Source organism: Serinus canaria, chromosome 8 (genome assembly GCF_022539315.1).
Source record: "Serinus canaria isolate serCan28SL12 chromosome 8, serCan2020, whole genome shotgun sequence".
Taxonomy (NCBI): domain Eukaryota; kingdom Metazoa; phylum Chordata; class Aves; order Passeriformes; family Fringillidae; genus Serinus; species Serinus canaria.
Window position 1 is genome coordinate 15,612,083 of NC_066322.1, and position 24,380 is coordinate 15,636,462.

General features: G+C 37.8%; 1 protein-coding gene across 2 annotated transcripts; it reads left to right on the forward strand.

Annotated features, from left to right (window-relative positions):
* The first annotated feature begins 154 nt into the window (after positions 1 to 154).
* ZNF326 (zinc finger protein 326) lies at positions 155 to 24,380 on the forward strand. 2 transcript variants are annotated; one of them, XM_009088549.4, is made up of 13 exons: positions 155 to 488; positions 974 to 1,048; positions 6,839 to 6,965; positions 9,020 to 9,425; positions 12,150 to 12,348; positions 14,077 to 14,111; positions 14,995 to 15,082; positions 17,311 to 17,425; positions 18,458 to 18,605; positions 18,974 to 19,073; positions 20,259 to 20,389; positions 21,286 to 21,381; positions 23,665 to 24,380. In XM_009088549.4, exons 1-13 carry the CDS (start codon positions 170 to 172, stop codon positions 23,824 to 23,826), a joined length of 2,001 nt encoding a protein of 666 aa, XP_009086797.2. In that variant the 5' UTR covers positions 155 to 169; the 3' UTR covers positions 23,827 to 24,380. The 2 variants fall into 2 exon arrangements, with proteins under 2 accessions (XP_009086797.2, XP_018767802.2); XM_018912257.3 differs by lacking the exon at positions 974 to 1,048.

Below are 24,380 nucleotides of genomic sequence, written 5' to 3' on the forward strand. Positions count from 1 at the left end.
ATGGATGGGGCACCTCATGCCCAGGCCTGTGCAGCTGCAGGGGTGCCACCGAGGGCACTGCCTGACTGCTGCGGAACGTACTCTGAACTACTTCACCAGGGCCCGCGGGGCGTGTGTGGGAGGGTGACGGTGTGGATGTCTCGCCACTCGTCCTGCAGCGACCTCAAGCATGACAGGGCCCGCCGCCAGAACACAAAATGGCGGCTGCCAGGCCTCAAAATGGCCGCCGCGCAGCCTCCCTCGTGACCCGGCCGAGCCAGGCCCCGTGCGCGGCGCCGTGCGCGGCGGGTCCGGGCCCGGGCTCCCTGCAGGCCGGCCCAGTCACGTGACGCGCCGACGGAGCCAATCGCCGCGCGCCGTGGCAGTGCGTGCAGTGCGCGGATCCCGCCTCGCCTCGTTGTGGTGGAAGGCGCCATTGGGAGCCGCCGGAGCCGCCGCCACCTTCCCGCCAGCAGCGCTCGCCGCCGCCGCCATGGACTACGGGGAAGGTGAGGGCGCTCCCCCGCTGCAAGGGCAGGGCCCGGCCGCCGCTGCAGGTCCCGGCCGTGACTCAAAATGGCAGCGACCGCTTTGTTACACGTAGGACGGACCCCCCCTCACCCACGTCCTCGTCCTCCTCCCCCGCCGCCACTGCCGGGCTGGGGGAGCTGCGGCGGCGGCCGGCGGCGGGAGGGCTGCGCGGGAGGAGGGCCCTCCCCGGGGGCGGTGCGGGCGGGCGGGCAGCGCGGGCGGGGGCGGCGCTCCGCGGGGCGAGGCGCCCTGGGGGCGCGGGGCGAGCGGGGGGCGAGGGGGCGGCGGTGGGTGGGGGGCGCGGGCAGAGCCGGGGGGAGCTCGGGGCGAGCTCTTTGAGGGGGTCGTGTCAGGAGCCTGGAGATCCGACAGGAGAGAGAGCCGCCTCTTGTTGCGGCTCCCTGTCTCTCCCCTCCAGCTCTTGCTAAGCACTAAGTCATTCTCACTGACCCATCCTCTCCAGCTGAAGACAGAGATTGGAGATTCCCAGATACCCCCATGCATTGTGGTGTGAACATGCCCAGTGGGTCAGTCTCAGGTATGAGCTATAAATACGTCTAACCTGTAAAAAGAGTTGGGGCTGAACGATCAGTGTTAACAAAAGCAAAAAAGGAAACGGGTTTTTTAAAGTGCGTGACATGGTTTAAGTGCTCATGTTGTTTTCTGGAGGAGTTGTAACTGTCTGGGAGTGAGACTTGATTTTCATCTTGGGCATGTCAACATGAACTGCACGTTCCAAATGAAAAATTGTGAGATAAAGGAGTGGGGATGGGGGGGTGGGGTAGAAATACAGACTTTTCTTAAGATTATGCTTTTTTTTTTTTACCTAAACCAGTATATTCTTACAGAGTGCTGTTTTTGTTGAAAAGAAGGATGTTTTCCTTTTTTATATAAACCAGAACCTGTAACTGCTTGGGTTTTATTTACTTTTTGACCCCCTAAAGTTTACTTTAACTAACACTTTGGAAAGGAGTATAGAAAAAATATGCAAAGCCAAGACCAAAATCTATCTCTTTTTTTTGCACTGTCAAAAATACTATGTAGATAAACCAAAACGGAGTGCACATACTTTGGTAAGATGATTAAAGTTATGAGTTTAGAAAAGACTCAAGAAATGTTTTGACATCTCTTGCCAGCATGCAAGCAAGTGTTAAAAGGATCTTAATATAAAAGCTTTGCTGATACTGTATCCAAGCTACGTTTACAGATCCTGTCAAGTAAGTGCTTGCTGTTGCTTCGCTTGACACCATTGCTAGCTGTTATATGGAAATAACACGTTGAATTAGATACATCTTTAATTGTAGTGTAGTAATTTTTGTTACACATTTCTCGAGTCTTAGCTTTTTCCCCCAATTGTATTATTTTGCGTTTATCTTTTTGCATAGCAAAATTAATAGTGAATAAATAAATATATAGCCTCGTGTTTTCATCTTCTGTATTGAGTACTAATTAAATATCCACTTGATTTTTAGAATGAATTGTTATTCTTAAGTGCCAGTTTAAGTATCTTACTGGAATATTCACTGTAACTGTTAACCAGAACTTGCTTTTCTGAGGTCTGATGACACAAATATTAAAGTGAATCCAGGCTCATTGTAGGGGAAGTAACTAATCAAATGTGTAGTGTACAATTAGAATGTTCCTTTCATGTACCTCTGTAATAATAGCTTTCTTTGTGTTAATTAAGCTTTGTGTTATTTGTAGTTATTACAGATGTTTAATCATGATGTATGCAGCTTGAAACTTACCATGACTGTTTATACATTCTATGTACATGAGCAAGGCATGCATAAAAATTGTTTTACCCAGGTTCTATACAGGGGACTGAAGGCTGTTTTGTGGGGTTCAGTAGACAGGCAGCAGAGGGTAGATGCTGGGAGTTCTCATCTTTGCCTAGTTTTCATTTGGGCTCTTGGCAGGGTTCTTCCTGTTGGAAACTTTCAGCCAGTGGGAAGCACTTTCAGTTGTATGTCTGCTGACTCCTGTAATTGCACCATTGTCCCTTCCTGACGGCTCAGCTTGAGCCCAGAGTTGACATGCTGCTTGGAATAAATTGCTACTATTGTTAGCAGAAATATTATTAAATATTCATGTTAATATTTTAGTTACTGCAGCTATTGTCCTTTTAGTCTGGAAGGGAGGATGGCCTAATGACAAGGTTGTGATGCTAACAACCTAGACATGGTGTTATGAAAATGTGATGTGCCTGGAAAGAATACTGCTTCCTGTTGCACAGCAGACCCTTAAGCTTCTGGTAGTCAAAATTTAGCTTTTTTAATTTATCATTTATTTTGCAAGATCTTTTTCATTTTCTTAGCCTTTTCATCTGCTTCACATGGAGCTCACTGTTTAAAATTATTTCTTTATGCTGTGAATGATTTCAATGTTCTCTGCTCTGAATATTTTTCTTTAAAATTGAGTTTTTTGTACCAAGAGATTCTGAGTCTTACCTACTGTTTGTTTACTTTGTAGTTCTCTTCCTTTGGAAAAATTTGCTTTTTCTTTACTGGCTATTGAGATGTATTTTGCAGCTATCTTAAATGAACTCTCCACGAAATATGGCTTTTTTTTTTTTTATTAATCTGAAGAAATACATATACGTTAACATTTTAATTTTTAAATTAAACTTGTGTTTTAGTATTCAATTTTTTAAATTTAGAGATAATATATTATTTTCACCTTTGATGTTGCTCTTCTCCCCTCTTTTCAATGCAACTGATAAGTTAAAAACCAGATAGAAGAACTTGTAAAGAACTATTTCCCTACTTACGTTCAATGGCTCATTGATCCTCAGGGTATTTTTGCAAGAAGCTGCAGATGTCAAAACCTGATTTATTTGGTTAATAAATTCTTTGTTTCAGATGCTTTGATAAAGCCTTCATCTCACAGGTTCACTCTCTTGTTTTTAAGCTTTAAGAGCGAATATGGACCACTGTTTTTTAATTTATTTTTAATTGGTTTTCATAGATACACAGATATATTTCTTCAAAGGTTTCTTTAATATGCAGTTACTATTTAAACTTAAATGAACTACTGTTCATTTGAATTTTTGGTTTAAGACCCTGGAATGCAGTTCCTCGTGTTTTTTCTCTAATGCTTAAATACATGTTCTCTCTGCATGTGAAACAATTTCACATTGAGTTTGCACAGACAGGAAACTTCTCTATATCTTCTGGTGGTGGCAGTGATTATTAATTAGTTACTACACTAAGGTCCTTTCTATTTTCTTTTATCTAAATGAATATTTACTGTTATCTTGTATGTTTCCCCCTTTTAAGGATAAAGCCTGTCTGAAGAACATACTTTGAGAGGAAAGTTTAATACCTGAAGAAATACTGTACTTCTTAAGTTGAATGCAGTTTCTTTGTCATGCTCTGGGCATGAAGTATAAAATGTAGGAATCTTTGGCAAAGTTTGCAGCTGATGACTGAACCAAGAGGGCAGTGGATGGAATGATAGGTTAACTGATCAGCAGTGTGGAACAGTTAATGAAATAGTTGGAAGGAGATTATAAGGTCACCTTCAGTAGATCAGGTCAAAAGTGTCTGTCCTACCTCACCAATGTCCTGTATGTCACTCTGTGTTTGGAGGCATGGAACAAATAGTACAAATACTCCTTTGGTATATTTATATGCCTTCACTGGTTTGCAGCTTGAGGACTTTCCCAGTCATAGTCTGTGTTTGACATGCTTTGAATTTCTTATCAATTGATTTATCTAGATTCTGTCTTAAATCCCTGTTAATCATTAGTAACTTACTACTTGTTGCTTGGTTCTGGGACTTTTATGTCTGTTTTGTGAAAAGTGAGTTGGATCCTTCTTTAGCTTGTTACTTTTAAATTTCATTTGCTCCCTCCAGTTTCTTGCTGTAAACCATTCAAGTGATCATCCCTCTTCATGTCTTTGTACCTTTTGTATCCCGTGTTAACCATTTTCAAATGTGAGTATATTATAATGTAGGTAAATGCAGGGCAGTGAGTCTGGAAAGGGATGAATAAATTGTTTACTGGTAGGAAGGAGATGATGCTGATGTCCTGAAGGCAGGGGTTTGTGGATTTAGGGACTGGCCTAGCTCTGTAGCAAGACTGCTGATGTTATATAACATGAACTGAGTAAGGAGTGGTGAGCAAGTGTGGAAGTCAGAAGTTATCTTGTGATTGTAAATCGTATTTTAGTGTTTGCTTTCATGCTAAAAACTTTAGACTAAAAATATATTTCAAAATGACGCTTTTAAAACCTCTTTTTAGAAGAGTTCTTTGTACATAAAAGTTTTTGTGTTTTTCCAATACTGAGCTGCTGGCATATGCATAACATTGGTCCCTACTTCCTGTGCTGTGGTAGAATTGCATTGTAGTGGCAAGGATCTTGACAGAATGTTGTGTTCTTCCTTGTTGGATGACTTGATTCAGTTCTCAACTATTAACCTCACTGATTTTGTGCCATCTTAGGGCCTGTAGATAATAGGGAGCCAGTGAAACTAAGGTAAATTATTGGGTACTTTCAAGTCAGGTATGTCAGTTTTCAGAATGTATGTCTTTTGATTAGTTGTCCTGTATTAAAAAACCTAACAACCTGGATCTGAGATTAGATGATCCCATGGTCAATCTTAATTTCTGTGAAACTCAGTTCATTTTGTTGACTATCTTCTCTCTTTGCTGGTCTGCATCTTTATGTATACAGTCTTGAGGGTAATGTACTAGATTAGGTGGCAGATTATTCAGAAGAACCAGAGAGGAGCATTAGATGTTTTTATTAGAAGCCTCATCAGTTTTTTTTTCTGTAACTTTTTGCAATTTAGGTTGATCATGGGTGGTGCTACATGATTAGTATTTTGAAAAGGTTTTTTAGTGCTTTGGTTTTTAAATCTTTAGTATATGTTCAGAATATGAAAAGGTACAGCGTGACTTCTAGTTTTTTTTCTTTTCCCAGAAGTATCATCTTTAATTTTTTAGCTGATATCATTATCATCATTAGAATAAAAATTCTGTCATTTTTTAGATGATATCATTATCATCATTAGAATAAAAATTAGCAGTAGATCGTTATGTGTTGGAGTCTCTGTTCAGGCATGCTAAGAATATCTATGTAAAAGTGATACAGTCATCTTAATATAATTTGCAGAATTTTAATTGTTGACAGATACAAGAAAATAAATTACAATGACTTGGTGCTAACAGGAACTAGGTACAAATGGGATTACATTTATATATGTATTTTCAGTGTATTTTCAGCACTACAGTTATTTTCATGAAATGATATGCACAGAAAGTTACTGTATTTCTTTAAATAGGACAACTTCTTATGACTTCAGGAGAGCTAATTGTCCTGGAAAAATCAGTGGTTAACATGTGGAGATGCTGAAATGTATAAAATACTCTCTCTTGTCAGAGTAAACAGCTACTTGGTTTTATTTTTATCCTTCCTGTGTTCATTCCTTCTCTGTGTTACTTTTTCTGTGAATCTTGACTTGCCAGGTTTTCTTGGTATTACCCAAACCTTGGTGTTGGTTGGTACTGGGTAGTAGTTTTGTTCTCCAGAATGCCAGTGAAGTGTGCAGATTGTGTACATTACAGGAAGACAGTGGATCATAATCGTTATGCAGATCTGCAGCATTGTTTTAGTGCTTTGAATTTGAGTGATTATTTGCCCAGAATTTTTATGTAGACCTTCCAGTGCTGAGGAGGAAGTTGGTTCTTTTGCCAGACTTTATTACAAGATGCTGAGATGTCATGAAGTGACATCAATTTGACTGTGAAATACCAGCACCTTAGCGCAGTTAGTGAGCTGTGGCTCAGTGCTGATTTGGGTGGATTTTTGTTTGTGCTAGGTGGCAGAAAATTCTTTTGTTTGACTCTAGCCTATATACAGAGACTGCACTGCAGCATGACAGCTTGTAACCTTGACCCAGGGTCTCAGTGAGAATAAAGGTTTCTTGGGGCATTGGATAGAGAGAGCCTCTGAGCTCTTTGTATTATGAAAGGGTTGGAAGTGTTCTTAATTCTCTACAACTTCAGACATATTCTACATCAGGTATCTTAATTTAATTCTCTTAATTAATGATGATTCCAACTGATGGAACAATAATCCTGAGTTACTTGCTATTGGGAAAAATTAGGAACTTTATTCCAGTCAGGAGGTGCTCAGATGATGACAAAGACACGTGGCTTCTCTAATCATAGTGTCAAAATTTGTTTGCAACTGTCAGTTTTGTATTTTGTTTGTAAGCACTGTGGCAATGAGTAAACCTCTTACTTAAGAATTTAAGCTAGATTACTTAATAAGAATTCTCACTTGCTTTCTTTATAAACATTTTTCTGCTCTTTTTTTAGACATGGACCGGGATTATGGGCATGGAGGCTATGGTGGCCCACGATCCATGGACTCTTACCTTAACCAATCCTATGGGATGGAGAGTCATGGAGGTGGAGGCGGAGGAGGTGGTGGTGGTGGTAACAGGTAAAATAATCCTTCAGTTGTCCCAAGAATCGATCAAATCCAATTTACGTTTAAATCATTCTTCTAACTTAAGTGTTCCTGAGGCATGTTGTTATGATTTTGTATGAACACTTTCATTTTAAGTCTTCATGTTTGATAAATACTGGCAAATACTAAACTGTAAGTGCTAGATTCTTGTAATAATCAGCATTTTTGTGGGAAAGTTTGACAGCGGAACAGTGCGTCTTAATGAAAATAGCAAAGGTTTTTTTTCAGTATTGTTGAGCAATTTGCAGCTGATTGGCCTGACACACCATTTCTGACATAGCGGACTAGACCTAATTGCTTTAGTGTCTTAGACTGAATCTATCAACATTCCGTTTTCAAGGAACATTTAGGGTATGTGTCCTTTGGTTTAAATGTGCAGTGCTCAAGTGGTCTTGGTATTGAATCTGAAAGTCATGTCCAGATTATTCCATTGGAAGGTACTGATTACACTTGAAACTGTGTGCATGTTCTGGGCTGCCTTGTTTGATGGAATATTCTAAAACTAAAAATTCTGATGCAGTGGTCTGAAAGTTGTGTATTTAATGCTAGGGTACTATTTGCTCTTTCAGATGAAAACAATAGGGAGCAGCTGATTTGATTTAGGTCTTAAAATTGCATTCAAAGAAGCATGCATTTCAGAGTAGTGATTCTATCTTGGAGGCAATAAAATGTGAAGAAAACGTAGATAATCTGATGGTTTTCTTGTGTGCATCCTTGAATTTTTGTCTGGCTGCTGCCAGATTACTGTGTGGTTCCTGTCTGTAGTCACTGTGGTGCCACTGGGCAAGGACAATACTAAAGAGGGAGGCTGGAGAAGTGTTGTGTCTTGCTGCTTGGTTCTATTAAGCATTTAGTTAAGTATAACTTGTTTAATAATGAACATTAATATTGATTTGCAAGTCTGAGCAGAGACTGAGGAATGAGCCGTACCTACCATATAGTAATCTGCATATGATGGAGGTTGAATGACTACTTGGACACCAAAGTGTCTCTTGCTATGTAACCTGTTATGCATGGACTTTTTCTAGTGTCATTTTCTCTGTGTCTTTGAGTCTTCTGTGATGAACAGATTTTAAAATGAAGGCATTCAGTTTACTGTAGATACAGTTAGTAAGTTGAGTCTCTTGTAGGTTGTATTTTATCAATTAGGGGATTGTCTTTCCCAGCTGCTCAATCACCCTGTTATAACCCTGCAGGGACACTAATGTGTTTCCCTTCCAAGCAGTTACAGATATTGATTTCTAGCCTGACACTGCCCATGTCCCAGGCAAAGCAAACTCTTGATAAATAGCTGAAGATTGTAGCTCCTTTTGCTTTACTCTGAAATTCCAGGGACTCTTTTTGTGTCCGCTGTGCATGCGTTGGGGAGACTTTCAAAGTCTTGAGTTGCTAGACCTAATGGTCTGCAAGTGAAAGCTGGATACACTGAAGACCATGAACTTCTTTGATGTGAGACTGAATTTTATAGGGAAAAAAAAATTTCAGCAAGAAAAAATGTGAACAGAAGAGCATATGTATTTTTCCTTTACAGTGAGAACTGTGGGATACTTGGAACTCACAACTGTACCACTAAAAAAGCCAAAACTTTTTTTTTTCTTTTTTTTTTTCTCAGTTCAGAACTAAGCTGCCTCTTAACTGCTGTTTAACTGTTAGACTGTGAGGGTATGATTTTGAAGAAAGGGGAGTTTGACTAGGCTTTGAATGTCTGTAGGTGATTTCTTTTTGTGAGACTAGGGCTGGGCTCCAATAATGTTGTAGTAATAAATGTTGCTGGAAATTTAAGTAAACAAAGTTCAGGTATACTGAACTTTAGAATTGTTTGTAGCAAAAATGGCTCAGATAGCTTTCTGTCTGGTCATAGTGTGAATTGCCCAGCCCTAATCAAGATTAAACAATAACACAACTGTACAGATCAGTATAGTAATGAATTGATTTTAGTTGATAAATGTCAACTGATAACTTGTCTTTTGAAATGTATAACATTAGTAAGCTTACTTTTTTTTCTCCTCACTGTGCAACTTTTCCAGGTTTGGACCTTATGAGTCTTACGACTCCGGGTCTTCTCTGGGTGGGCGAGATCTGTACAGATCTGGCTATGGTTATAATGAACCCGAACAAAGCCGCTTCGGAGGTAGTTATGGTGGTCGATTTGACAACTCCTACCGGAATAGCCTTGACTCTTTCGGAGGTAGAAACCAGGGCGGGTCTAGCTGGGAAGCACCTTACTCCCGTTCAAAATTGAGGCCTGGGTTTATGGAGGACAGAGGAAGAGAGAGTTACTCTTCCTACAGCAGTTTTTCTTCACCCCATATGAAGCCTGCACCTGTAGGCTCTCGGGGGAGAGGAACGCCTGCTTATCCTGAAAGTGGATTTGGAAGCAGAAACTATGATGCTTTTGGAGGACCATCAACAGGCAGAGGCCGAGGCCGAGGAGTAAGTACAGAATCTTTTCAGATTCTTTTCACTAGACACTCTTTTAAACCCTTTCAAGACCACTGCTTTAAAATGAATGCACTGTGCAGTACAGTGTGGGGGTTTTGTTCAAGCAAACGATCGTGGTTGACAATGTTGTTTATCCCTTTGAAGCTGTCTTCAAGTAGAACCCAGTCCCTCTTTCTGCTGAAAGAAATGAGTAATAGACTAGTTGATAAGGTTTGTTAAATCTCTCCTTTTGTTTGAAAGGTGAAGATAAAAGTAGTAGGTTTGGTCTAAAAGGGATTAAAAGGACTTTCATTTTTCCTTGTAAACACTAGCATCTCTGCTGCTGGTGGGGAAATATTTGAATATTGTGAAAGTTGAATTCAAAGTCTTTTGAAGTTTTGAGTAGGTTAAAGGTGCAATGTATAAGCAAAAAATAAAACCCAGGTTGTGAACGCTAGAGCAGTTTTTGGTTCATGTAAAGGGAAAAGTTGAGCTAATTCTTTAATATGTGGAGTACATGTTTTATCAAACATCAAGTCTTCTTTTAAACTTAATTCTTATTCTGACTTGTTTATTGGAAGGGTGATGGGGAGGAAATGGCAAAGGTGAGTGGCTAGCAGTTACAGTGACTCTTTCTCAGGGTTAAAGCATGGTTAAAGGGGCATCATCAACCTGAAATCAAGTCCTTTCACAGAACTGAAATTAATTTCCACACAGTATGCCTGGTCCTCTTACTTGTATTCGTTTTGAAGACTGAAGTTCTAAGTGATTCTCAGTGGATTCCTTTCCAGTATGGGATATAAAAAGTATATGTCCTAGAAACAGCATGATTAACTGTATGCAAAAGATTGATCAGTTTGAGGAAGTAATGCTTAATGTTAAGCATTAAGGGGATCACTAGGGAAAAAAAAATACAGCAGAAGAGAATTAAAAAACCCCAAACCTGACAGAAATACTAACTTTAGGTTGATGGTGTCCCTTTGTCTTGGTTTTATAATCCCAATTTTGATTTTTATTTTTAAGCACGAAATATTCAGTGAACACCTTTCTGCCTGTGCCTCTAGGTGTAACTTACCTTTTAAAATTCCTGAGCGTGCTCTATTTCTTTGGGAAGTGATTCTTTAAGTTTAAATTACACAGCTTGAAGTGTAGAGGAAAATTATTTTTTACTGGGTCTTTTATATGCTTAAGATGCGTGGTGGTTTTGTTCCAGAAAGTCTACTTTGCAGCATTCTTGAGTATTGTAGTTGCCATATTCAACTTTTAGCTCAGATTTGCACATGGCTGTTAGCTAGCATGTAGCATGGTATGAGAAAAAGATTCTAATCTTCATTTCTCTGCTTGTGAAACTGAAAATGTTACATTCTTGAACCTTTTGCTGTTCTTTCAGAACTCATTTGGATCTGAAAGCTTTGTGCAGAGTTACAACTGAGTTCTTTTTTAATTTGCTTTTGAAATTTATCCTTTTAGTCTTTTATGTTATAAAGGAGAATGTAAAGGCTAGACTACTTACCATATGTAAAATGCATTGCACCTTTAATAGGTAGATTGTCTGTTTAAAAAAACCTGAACTTAAAATTATTCAGTGTGTAGTTCATGTTAAATTTCTGTCTGATGTAAATGTACATGCTAGGCAGTCTGTAGCTATCTCAGCTAAATAAATTAACATGGAGATCTTGTGCATGGACTTCTGATTATGGAAAGTGCCTGTGTTGGTACATTCTGTCTGTCATTTAAAATCTGCTTTAAAAAAGTAATGCTTTCCTTAAAGGTTTTGAAGCTATTTTTATGTTCTTTTGACAGTGTAATACTAATTCTCTTCTCATGGAAAGAGATGTATTTCTGCTTATCCAAGTCACTCATCCAGTCTGTGGGCTCTCTTCTGCCCTTATTAATCAAGTAATTAAGTTAATAGTAAGAAGTATGTTAGCACTTGAAAATATCCCCTCTTCAGATTACTCATTTATTCTGTGTCTTCAGAGAGGTAACTTTCATATACAAGTATCCACAAATGACTGTACATGATTTTAGAAATAGTGGAAAGGTTTAGTCTTTCAATGGAATGTTCTTTCCTATTGCTGCATTGTTTTTTTATCACTCTCTCCAGGCCCAACTTAAAAATTCTGGTTTATTGAATTCAGTGGAAAGATAGATAAGAGAAAGAATGGGCTTCCTTCAATTAATCAGGATTCCACAGTGGGCAACCTTTACTCAGTTTTCAGATCACTACTTTATCATTTTGTGTAAGATGCAAAGCAAGGAAGCTTTTTTTTTTTTGTTAAAGCTTTTTTTTTTTTTTCTTTTGATCTGATTTTTTGGTGGTTTTTTTTGGTGGTTTTTTTTTTTTTTTTTTTTTTTTGTGGTTTTTTGGGTTTTTTTGGTGTGGTTTTTTTTTTTTTTATTATTTTTCCCCAGAGGGAGATGGAATTCATTATCTAGAGAATCTGAAGAGAGGAGCCAAGATGTTAGGCTGAGATATGACAGATATGTTCATTGCCTGGACAATGGTTCTGAATAAGCAGAAACAGAGTTTATACCCAAGTATTAGTTCTGCTCAACAAACACCCACAAAGCCATTGCACAAACAAACATCAGACCAGGAGCTTAAGTTTCCTCCTGCATTTTGCTCTAGAACACAGATTTTAGTTAAGGCACAGTCATACTGTACCAAGTAGTTGTTTTATTGACATTGCTTTCATATACTAATACCTTCCTCTTGATTTCACAAATTTTCAGCATATGGGAGACTTTGGCGGAATGCACAGACCTGGAATTGTCGTTGACTATCATAACAAACCCAGTCCTGCAGCAGTTGCTGCAAGAGGAATAAAAAGAAAAATGATACCACAGCCGTATAACAAACCTGGTGGGACATTTATCAAGAAACCCAAAATGACAAAGCCTGTTTTGAAGCTGAGCCAGAAAAAATCACCTAGTAAGTAGCAAGTGTCAAAATTAAGTTAAAATTACGGGGTTTTTTTATTCATTAGAAGTTACTTCATTTTAATATTCAGGAAGAGGGCTGTATGTAGTGTTTTGTAATTCTTTGTTTTCTACCTTTCAAATAGTCCACAGTGGATTTTAGGAATTTACATGTCTAACTTTCCTACAGCAAAGATAATTTGCTAGATGATACTGAATATTTTGGTGTGTTCAGATATGTACCATTAAAGACTGTCACATTGAGACTTCATGATGATACTTCCTGCAGGCAAATTTTCACCACTAAAAATCATGTCAGAGCTCAGGTTGTCTGAAGAGACAATGCCTGACAAATACTAAAATGTGCTCTTGCATGAGCCTGGGCCATGCTGTCCAAATTCTTTGGATATAAAAAGTAGCATCAACTGCAGTGCAGTTAAAATAAAGTATAAGGCGTGGGTGAAGAGGAGAGGGAAAAGGAGGGAAACTGCAAAAATGGCAAAAACTGTTACATAATAATTTATGAGAGGCAGAAAGAGATGCCTCCCACTTGTAAATGAAATGCTCTAATGATAAGAAGAATTGTAAATGAGATAGATAAACTAAATGCAAACAGTATTAGTGATGCTTGGTTTTTTTAATTTTTATAAAGATATTCTACAACTCTAATATTAAATTTTTATATTGCAGTCAAAGTTGGAGAAAAAAGTCACTAGTGAGGTTTGAATAAAGTACTCGCTTTGAGGGAATGTAGACTTGAGTATTATATATTGTGAACAGTGTGTACAGTAGACAGATTTTAGTTTTTATGCTTGTGATTTCCTAGTAATTTTTATGTGCAGTGTTTTATGTAGTTTGGTTTTAAATCACCCGTGAAAATAGTTTAAAGTTGCTGTAACTCATAGTTTACAAGGCAAATGCACAGACTTGGCAGAGACTTTGAGGCATGAATTCTGGTTTTGATGTCGTTATTCTGGTTACATTATTATGTATTACATAACTGTTCCCTTCACTGTAATGTCAAGAGTACTGTACCAGTTCCAGGAACTGGTTGTATAGAACATGCTGCTCTGCCTTTTGTATAGGGAACTTTATTGGTGGTCTCATCAGCTTGGTTGTTATGAAAAGGGTCTCTAAAATGCACATCCAAGTTCTTTCAGTACTTTTGTACATTCTCCTTTCTAAGCTACATTCAGGCACAACACTTCTAATTTATAATTTTGTCCCCCTCACTGATTTCCACGATCCAAAGACCAATACATAATATTTGGGTTACTTTAGGAAGTGGAATCTATAGTGCCTGCAAGAATGCAGCATGTCCTGTGGCTCTGAGATTAGGGGGAAGAAAATGTTGAGTAGTTTTACAGTTTCTGAAACTTGAACTGAAAGACCTAAGCAGTATCATGTAGTTGAAAACTAAAAAGTGGGTAACAACTAACAGAAACTTTGAAGTTGGTATCTATTGTGTGAATGAAAATATACCTCAAAATTGTGTTGTCCTTTCAACCTTGAAAGTCTTGTTTTGGTGTTAGATATAGGTGATTGCTTCTAAAAGTGTTTAGTTTGTATTTCTAAGGGTAACTGATTTTACGTTTAACAGTATTATTAAACTATGTGAAATTGTAAATGTCGACAATCTTCCCTGCATAACGAGCTGATTTTTTTTCCTAAATGTCTTATTGTCTTTAAATGAATTGTCAGTGACAGCACTTTTGCATTGTTTCTCATTTTATGTTAATAGACATGAAGACATCTTACCAGGATTCTGCTGTAGAGGTAAGGATTCCCAGAACTGGAAAATGTTTTGATTCTTTGAGAAGTTTGAATAGTATTCCTGAAGACACACAATTCATTAACTGGAGTTACCAAATTGAACATTAAACCTAGATAAGGTCTTCTGAACATGATTTTGGGTTTTTTTCACTTTATCTAAAACCGTCTTATTTTGGTGGCAGTTGATTTTGTGTGAAAGATACACCTTGTGCAGATAGCCTAGAAAGTGAGTTTTAAGGTGTATTTGTAGACCCTCCCTGTTAGTGTAATGCACAAGGGAGCTCTCATATGAACAGTTCTCGTATTGCCACAGGTAGACAGCTTGAGCTCATGCAGCTGTGGCCTGCTTGGGTGGGTACAAAGTAGATCACTAAACAGAAGTGAGAAGGAATGGCTAAGACATAAGACACATCAAAGAGAGAGGGTAAATAAAAAAGGGTCAGTGTTAAAAGGTACTCTCTGTTAGGATAGGAAGATTAGTCCCTTCCTTCCAGACAGATCAGTTGCAACACTATGTGAGAATGTTACTAGTAAGCTAAGCATGTGTCTATATATATCCTGGTTTAATGTTGCAAGACTGGAATGGCATTTCCCTTCTTTTCGAGTGAGGGTATTAACACCTTCTCAACTAAGTAAAAGTCTGGATTGGAAGTCAAAATATTTGTATAGAAAACTATTTTGATTGTGAAAATGATTTAGTAAGGCATTTTGGAGAAATGCAGAGCTAGAAGTGTTTGTACATGGAGTTCCACAAGATAATTCACTTTCTTTTGTTGTCGTATTTAAAAGTTAGCAAGTAACAGATCATTGGAAATAATGTAAATTACACTGCCTTTCTGGATTTAGAATATATGGCTTTTTTAATTTGTGGATTTGAATTTATTAGGAAATTGAAGTTGATACAAGTGGTGCAGTTGTTATATATGAAGACTTCACAAGAGATGCTTATGATCTTGGATATCAGACTTTTGGAGGTAAGTCAGTTTGCGTTGTCAGGTAAGGTATTGTAGGTATTCTGTTTGTGAGACTTTGAGAGATTACATTTTTAAGCCTGTGTTTATGACCTCAAGTAGTTATTTGGTAGCATGGCTGCCTGTTTTTTGTTTAAAGAATTTAAAAATTTAGGCTGTGGAAATATGGTTGTTTGTAATATCTATCTGTAACTTGGTTGGTTTTTTCATGCTTACTGTGTCTCTGCTCTCTGATTATTTCAAAATGTTGTCGTTTGCCTTTTTTTTTTTTTAAATTTTTGTGGGAAAAAAAAAGTAGTTTTCTATACCTGCTACCATTCCATTGCTTGAATGTTGTTCATCCCACTGGTTCCTCACCCATATCCTGTTATTTATCCCACTAGCTGATCAACCTCACCCTTAAACCCTAGGTGAGTCACTTTTAATAAAGTGGATTGAGTTATCTTGGAGAGCTGCTGTCAGGAATGTGGGGTCTATTTCATGTACAGTTTTAATGAAACAGGTTTATTATTAGTTTACAAAAATCAGTTCAAGTGTGTATTAACTGTAGTGAGTCCAGACACACAGAAAAAGAAATCCAGAGATAAGGCTGAAATTACTTTTAGTTCCTCTTTCCTTGTATGCTGCCTGTTGCATATGGCATAGTCTCATTTGAGGGCAAGGAGGGCTGGAAATTTTCAGCCAAATGAGTGTTCATTTTCCTGAAGTAATAGTAAATATTTTGAGTTTATTTTTAAATTGTTTGAGTGTCTTTTTGTTTTAAAAGTTTGCATAAGTGCACTGAAGGAAAGAGGGAAATTTTAGTTTATATATAGATTCAGGTCTCCATTCCCCAGCTTTTCACAGGACAGGAACTTCAATTTATGAGGCCATTTCACACCACAGAATATCATACCAGATGGTTTTTACAGCAGTAAAACAAGGGGTCCTTTGAATATTTCCAGGGTTATTGGTAATGCACTAAATGAAATCTAAATCCTAAGATCAGTATGGGAATTGCCTCTGTGGGTAGGTAGGTGGTTTTTTTGTTTTCAATTTGATTTTTTAAAAAAATAGTCTCATGGACAAGAGTTTTTCTCCTCTCTGGATCACAGTAAATTTTGAAACTCATTGCTACAGAATGTTAAACCTTGGGATAATCAGGAGCTGTTAGTCATGAAGATGTTTTCAGTATTCAGTGACACTTCTTGATCCACAGAGTGTTTCACAGTCCTGGTGTTTGTGCCTGATGCTGTTGTGCGTTCCTTTCTGTTGCTGTTTGGGTGGAAGTAGATTTCCTGGAGGCTGACCTCTCTTCAGAGGTTGAACTGTAAAAGAAAATGAAGTAGTCTTCTTTATTTTGGTCTAAAACTACCCACTGGATAATATTCTAATTGTTTCTTTTTGTCCATAGACTACTAAAGACATAACATAAGTGCACTTAGGCAAAAAGTTAGTGTCCTTGGAAGTCTTCAAAGCTGTAGAACTGAATTCTGTTAATTTACTCATTGATACTTTTACTTACATGCCGGGTGGTAATTTAATCAAGTTCTTCTCTGAAGGTCTGCTTGGGTGCTTTGTTGTGTGGTGAATCTGTCTGTCCTTGTCTCTCCCTCCCCCCTGCACCCATTAACTGGTTTATTTCTTTGGCTGAAAATCTTTGGAATATTTTTCTGTGAAACCAAGTGAAATCTAGTGGGTAAAAATAATGAAGTTCTTGAATTTCGGTTTAGGTACCACACCTTGAAGCAGCACTGTCTTGTCTCATTTATGAGAATCTTTGCTTCACTTTTGGGAACTGCCTTCACAGTAGAATAGACAGCCTTTAGATAGTTTCCTTTTATGTAAGGGGACTGTAGCAGTGGTGCTCTAAAAACATGGGATAGTTTTACTGTGTTTTTCTCTATGAGTTTCCAGTTACCTTTTTCTGGTCACTTATTGAAGAGGCCTTTAATAGCTAGGTACAACAGGGAAGGAGTTGCTTTAACTCAGAATTTCTTTTATGACTGTAATCTGGAGTGTAAAACCTTAGCTGGAGAGCTGAAAGCAGATGTTTAAATTGGCTGTTTCTAGAGGAGGAAAACAAAGCAAAACTTTCAGAACATTTGAGAAAGCCATCAAACCATTGATGGTTGTTAGAGGGACTTTGTCTGCATTTTGAAGTGTTTGTGGAGGAGACAGGGAGGATAGGTACTTCTGCTGTTGTTTGTTTGTTTTGAATTTGGTTTTTAATCCTTCAATTGTATGTTAAGATGGCAAAGGAGAAGTTAAAAGTGAGGAAGAAGAAAAGCGGCGGATTGAGGCCAGAAGAGAGAAGCAAAGGCGTAGAAGAGAAAAAAACAGTGAAAAATATGGTGATGGATACAGGTTTGTGATGTAACTTCTGTTGTGTACAGTGTTTTTCTTGCCCTTAATGCCTCTCTAAGAACACCTCTTGTTTTCCTTTGGATTGATTTTAGGAAAATAAAATGCAAGAAAGAAATGAGGGAAAGATCTCCTTCCACACCCCTCAACTTCCCCTGCTCCCTAGCAAAAGCAAAAAGCTAACCCAAATAAAGAAAAAAACCTCAAGCCAAAACCTGGCACCCAAGTTCAGTGGCTTAGAAGACTGGGTGTTTCATTGGACCACTGTTCTATCATAAAATCCACTATTTATTAACCCCTTTTTCCCCACAAGTGCATCAGTGCACACTTGAGAAGCAGATTAGAATGGTACTGCTTTTGAAATAAATGTTCATGTTGACTTAAAAAGCTGTTAGAAATTGGTTTGATTCCAGTTTTATATGTGTGTGTGTGTATCTATCTGTGATCAACTATTTTGTAGCAAAAATAAGTACATAGGTTTGTAACTTTTAGTCTTGCGCAGTGGCTGCACTGTACAAAACTGTTCAATGTCAGTGCAATATATGATCCTAGCTAGTGATTAGAGAGTTTTCCTCATTGTACTGAGAAGTTTATATTTACTTATAAAGATTATATAGCTTTTGTATGGAAAATGAGCTTTAAATGAATTCTTCTAATTACTTATAATTAGGAATTCATGGCCTGGCTGGACTATAATTCTGTGCCTACGAGACGTACCACAAAAGGTGACAGGAAGTAGAGAGCTGCAATAGATGAAGTCACAGAATAATGTGGCTTTTAAATGCCTGGCTTCTGATTTCAGTAGTTTTTGTCTCCTAAATAGATAATTTGTTACTCTGACACTGGCCTGATTTATATTTGATTCATGTAGCACTTCTCCTTTGTAATGGAAAAGCTCTAGGTTTTTTTTTCCCTTTCTTTTTCACTTAGGCTGCTTCAAAGAATGCTTTTCCTCTTCCCTTTCTCATTGGGTTTGTCAAATATCATCGTTTTGAGGAGTCTTAATAGTAATATTTAATGTATTTCTCTTGATAGAATGGCATTTACTTGCTCATTTTGCAAGTTTCGAACGTTTGAAGAAAAAGAAATTGAGTCACATCTGGAGAGTGCAGCTCACCAGGAGACATTGGATCATATCCAGAAGCAAACAAAATTTGACAAAGTAGTGATGGAATTTCTTCATGTAAGACAGCTGGTTTTGATCTGTATAATACTTCTACATGAGACTGTAGTTACAATTTACCATTTATTTTCAAAATATGCTTTACTTACCATTAATCATTTTGTAGATGACTTTTGGTGCAGCACATACTACTGCAAGTTCAAGCAAATGAAGCAAATTCAAAGTCTCTAAAGTATTGTTACTTTTTCAGTTGAAAGTAGTGCCTTAAGAAGTAATAGCAATTATGTACTGTTTGTTATAAACTATAGAATTTTTAAAATCTTAATAAATACTGGAATACTGGAATGTATTCCAGTATTTATTAAGTTTTAATACTGGAATGCAAACAATTGTACATCATAGGTATTTACAATTTTTTCCCTTTGTAGGAGTGTATGGTGAATAAATTCAAGAAGACAGCAATGCGTAAGCAGCAGACCAATAACCAAACGGAAAATTCCCAAGCTGCTGAAAAAGATATAATGGAAGGTGAGTAATTTGGAGCTCTCCTGGTCTTTTTTTCCTTTCATTCTTTGAATTTGTTAAAATGGATGAAACCAGTTAGTTTTGACATCTTTTCTGTACCTGGTTGAGACTCATTGCTCCATTTTTGACCCCAGTGGAATGTAAGCCCAGCAGGAGATGGCAATCCTTGTTTGTTGGGTATCCAGGTAGCCTGGTCAGAAGATGAGAACGTTGTGCTGGGTACTTGACAGACAATTCTGTGGGCTTTACCACAGTCTTGTTCAGTATAAGGCATGAGGAGTGACAGCAGGTGGATGCAGTGGACTGAAAGAGAGAGTAATAAAGCAGTACGGTGACAGTGGTCAAATACAAGGATTTGGGAAAGTGCAAATAGTAGAGTTGCTGTGGTTTGGAGGGACAGTGCCAAAAGTAGGAGCTGGAGCATTTTTTGGTTACCCAAGATGCATCTTGGCCTGGAATTTTTTCCCCTTGGCTGCCCTACAGGCAGTTTTCTGGAGCAGTTAATGTGTCCCTGCCTGGCTGTGCCATATCCTCCCCTTTGCTTGAGGGATTTCAGATTACAAGCTACAACCAAACAAGAAATCTTTATTTTAGGCAATGACTGTTGCAGTATTACCTAATTTGAACTTAAATACTAAAAACTACTTAAAAATGGATATAGGCAACCTCTTAACAATCCCACAAATTCTTTTGTACTTTCCTGAAGTACTGGAGGGCCTGTTTTCCTTTGAGATCAGAATGTTCTGTTACCAAGCTAATACTTAAAAATTGCAAGAGGTGTTGGATTCATGTGCTTCTTCCTGATGGTGAGGGAGGGCAAGGAAGTAAATTAGTTTTTATAAGTAAGTACAGTTACTTCAGTCAAGCTTTGTTTGCTGTATCAAAATGTGTATTTTTAAGGATATTGGCTATTGTTGATTGAAAATCAATGCCATTTTTGTGCTTTGCCTGGGTCTCACCTGTAGTCTGTGAAGAGGTGGAGTATTGAAGTGAAAAACTTCCTCTTCCCAAATTGCCCTCAGAGAGCCTAATTTTGATGCCTGAATTTAGGTGAATATTCCTAGTGGTTCAGTTTGACATGTTTAACTGAGAGCTCTTAATTTTTGGGTAAAAATCAAACAGGCTGCTTTTCCAGTTGCCTAAAGTAACACATTTTGTGTTAATGATTTGTTGCATCTTCTTTGGCAGGGGTTACAGCTGATGACCATATGATGAAAGTTGAGACTGTTCACTGCAGTGCTTGCAGTGTCTATGTTCCTGCATTGCACAGTTCAGTTCAGCAACACTTAAAATCTCCTGATCACACAAAAGGAAAACAAGTAAGACACCACATATTATTTAAAAAAATAGGTGAAAAGTGTTACAGTTCTTGGTGCAAGTAATTTCTCTGTTCTTGTTCATGGGCTTGTTCTCTAGAAAGCTGTAATGTCCTTACTGCACTTTGTAAGCTTAACACCTCAGGAAGCAGCCAGCACTTAAGCACCCTAGCTAATGAAATATTGGTGTGCTTAATAGCTGCCAGTAGAAAATCATGAGAGAGTTACTAGAAATCACTTCTACATTTGATGAGGATTTGCTTTACAGAGTTTAAATATTGGAAGCATTTTGTTACTCAGATTGAAAAGCAAAACACATGTGTTTCTAGCAAGATAGACGTACTGTCTCTTTTCTTGGCCGTTATCTTTTTAATTTGAAGACAACTGAGCGCAGTTTAGAATTAGAGTTGTATTTGTCCCTGTTAAAATTTATAGTGATAAGCTTTAGGACTGGTAGGAAGGTTGAAAGAGTAGCGTGAGCATGATAGTAAGCAAGATTGCCAAAGTTATGGGTTTTTTCATATGAGTTTCTGTGATTGTGGAATGTTGTAGAATGTTTTGAGTTGGAAGGGACCATGAAAATGAGCAGGATCACCTTCAACAATATGTTAGACTGTGATGGAGAAGCCTGGATGTTGTTTGTAGATGAGAACAGATAGCAGGTTGTAGTCCCTTATATAAGCAAGATACATCTTTTGATCAAGCTAAAGCAACAAGCTATAAACACAACTCAACCTAACTGGTTAGGTTTGTGTGGTTTGGATTTACATGCTAAGAACAAGCAGTTCACACTATCATATGTTCATTATTTTATTTACAGAAACTGACCATGAATACAAATTCATGTGACAGTTGTTATAGGAACGTGATAGTTATTCACTGTCAAATTTGTTTCGTAGGCCTACAGAGAACAAATAAAAAGGGAGAGTGTTCTTACTGCCACCAGCATCTTGAATAATCCTATAGTCAAGGCACGATACGAGCTGTATGTGAAGGTAAGATGCAAATGGCAAGAAAATAATTATTTGCCATTTTTCCATGTTGCTAGAGTTTAACCTCTGTCCTCTGTCTTTTAGATAGCTTACAGATTTAATATACTTTTAATGTATTTTGCCGGTCAAAAAACATTGTCTCAGATAAATTATTTTGCAGCAAAAACTGCCACCTTCAGATTCATCAGTTTTTGGTTGTCATTTAAAACTTGTATCTAGGCAATTTTTGAGTGGATTCTCTAAAAAAAACTTCAGGCCAACCAGCAGTGTCTTTATATGCGATGTTAACTGCAGAGCACAAATTACTCCCATCTTACATTTAGAAGCAAAAGCTGCAGCACATGGGTGTGTACTGAAATATAGTGTGCACACTACTCAACTACTTTTTACTCTGTAGAATTTTTAGGCTTCATGACAAAAACAAAAGCTTGCAACGGTAGTTGACGAGATGAGAGAATTTAAAAGGCATGGAAGCCTATGTTGTAGATATGTGGCATGAGAAACAGGTGAATTCATTTTAGCAAAATGGAGAGTTTTTTCCTGTTGGGCAGCTTACTTTGCTAAGTGACTCTAGTACTGTTGTTAGCTATTTCTGAATTAACTTCAACTGGTTTATGATTCTGCCTGAGCCATAACAATAGGACTCTTTCAGAGAAAGCAATACTGTCTTTTGGAAATATGGGAAGGTATAAGCCAGGGCCCAAGTTAATTGTGATTTAAGATGTCAGATTAGTTGTGCTGAAAAATTATGTATGGATGGGTGTGTGAATCAGTTTCAGACAACTGTTGTGTATCTGTTAAGGAAGGGTTGTAAATGGTCGGATAGCAGAGCCTGGAATATCTGCTGGTATTTCCAGCCACCTCTTCCCAGTTCCTTGTGCCTGGTATGCCTTGTCCAATACAGCCCCCTAGCGAGAGACTGGTAAAAGGGAGAATGGAAATTTGCTATTCATCAGTTCAAAAACTGAAGAGAGAAAACTTGCAAGATTGTCTTCACGAGGAGACCACTGATGTTTTCACAATGCCTAGCAGTGATGTTTTCTGTGGTGGACTGAACTTAATACACTTACATCTCATTGAGAAGGTTCTGGTGAATCTGGCTTCCGTTTGTGCAAATCTCTTTCATCTGTATTCAAATTTATAATTAACTGAGACTGAAGTAGTTCAGTTTTCATATAAGCATGTGATGGAGCAGAGCATTCATGCATTTGGGACCTGCAATCTTCCAGGAAAAACATGGTCTCAATTCTGCTTTCTTTAGGTTAAATATAAATCTAGATTTAAAATTTCTCTTGATTTTTAGAATAATACTGAAACCAAGTTTTTGTTTTGTGGCATTTGCTGAATATTTTTGTAGCTGTCTGATTTTTCAGTAGCCACCTGGAAGATTCTGCCTGAGAAATCTAACTGGCGTGGAGAAGAAAGAACAAGGGATTAAATTTTTAGCATTAAATTTTTCTTTTGTATCTTGTTTTAAATTTATACTCTTAAAATCCTAGTCCTGGTGCAGTTGGTGGTTAGTGTCATATGTTCAGATCAGACTTGATTTATCAGATGTATGAACATGAAATGAAGTTTAGCCAAGAAACTCCTAATAGTTCATGTTGTTACTATTCATTGATTATTCACAGTTCTTAAGTAGATGACCAGAGGAAGGCTGAGGTATGTTGTGCTGAGCAGTTGTATGAAGTGGGGAAAGAATGAACCCAGAATGCCAGTATGTGTAAAGTACTGAGAAAAGTGGTAATTTTTCTAGGTTGACAATGGAATGAATTTCAGGATAGTCAGTGTAATAAATTCTAGATTTCTTTTTCATTTTTTGAGGAGTTTGCCTTTTTTCATAGAATTATTCAGAGTGCATGAAGACTGTAAATAAGGAAAAGCCGAACAAAACACTTCTGTTCCCACTTGGTTTTAATTGGGGATAAAAAGGAAGCAGCTGTAGTTCTTAATTAAAACATGTTGAAACTTAAGCATGTAATTTTGATTTCTGAATGTTGAAGTGAAATCTGTGTTTAGCATATTTGGCTTTTTCTTAGTGCCATTTCCACTTTCATTGAAAGAGTTTCTTGGGATCCCAATTTCCCATGTGCATAAAGATGTGGTGTTGCTAGTTTTAAATCCAACGTGTTTTGATTTTCTTGCAAAAAACCCACAACTATTAAAAAGCTGTATAAAATAATGTAGCATTTCCTAGTGGCTGCCCCTTTCATTCACTGAAATGATGAGTGTGATTTTATATTTGAAATAAATATCAATGTGTTTGTTTTCAATCTTCTGCTTCAGGGTGAAAATCCTTTTGAAATTAATGATCAGGCTCAGGAGCAGCAAACGGAAGAAGAAGAAAAAGCTGATGAGCCAGCTGAGGGGGAGGAAGAGGAGGAAGAAGAGGAGGAGGAAACTGAAGAACAAACTGACTTCACTTTAGACCACACTGAAGATAACTAAGTGCAAGAAAATGAAAATAAATTAGTGGGGGCAAGCCAGCTTTTTATTTCTGCTCTAAAATGGCTCGGACTTTTTAATAGTCTCAAATGGATCTGAAGGTTCCCCACCATATGCATGCATTCCATTCCATGGAGAACTTGTTTATATAATTCCTCTGTGTTTCTGATTTTGTTAAAAGGAAATTAAGACTATTTTAGTTGAGCTTTTTATAGAAAACTGACTGTTAAAGCTGATCAAAACATTGTGTTGTATATTTTTTTAAGCATCCTATTTTTTTGGTGTGTGTACTGAAAGTTGGATAGAATAACTTCTGGTCTAATCAGTCGAAAAGGAGGGTGGGTCTTTGAGGTAAATATTTTAAAAGCTTTATGGTGTAAGCTTATAAATACTTACCTCATAGTACAGGATGAGTAACTTCAAAAATTGTGCTGTTGAGTGTGGCTGTTTGGGGGACTGCATTGCACTCTGTATAATAGAGTATGTGTTTATAATATGCCTTGTAGCTTTTTGTGATAAGATGTACCAGTTTGTAGCAATAAAATGCGTAAGAAGTA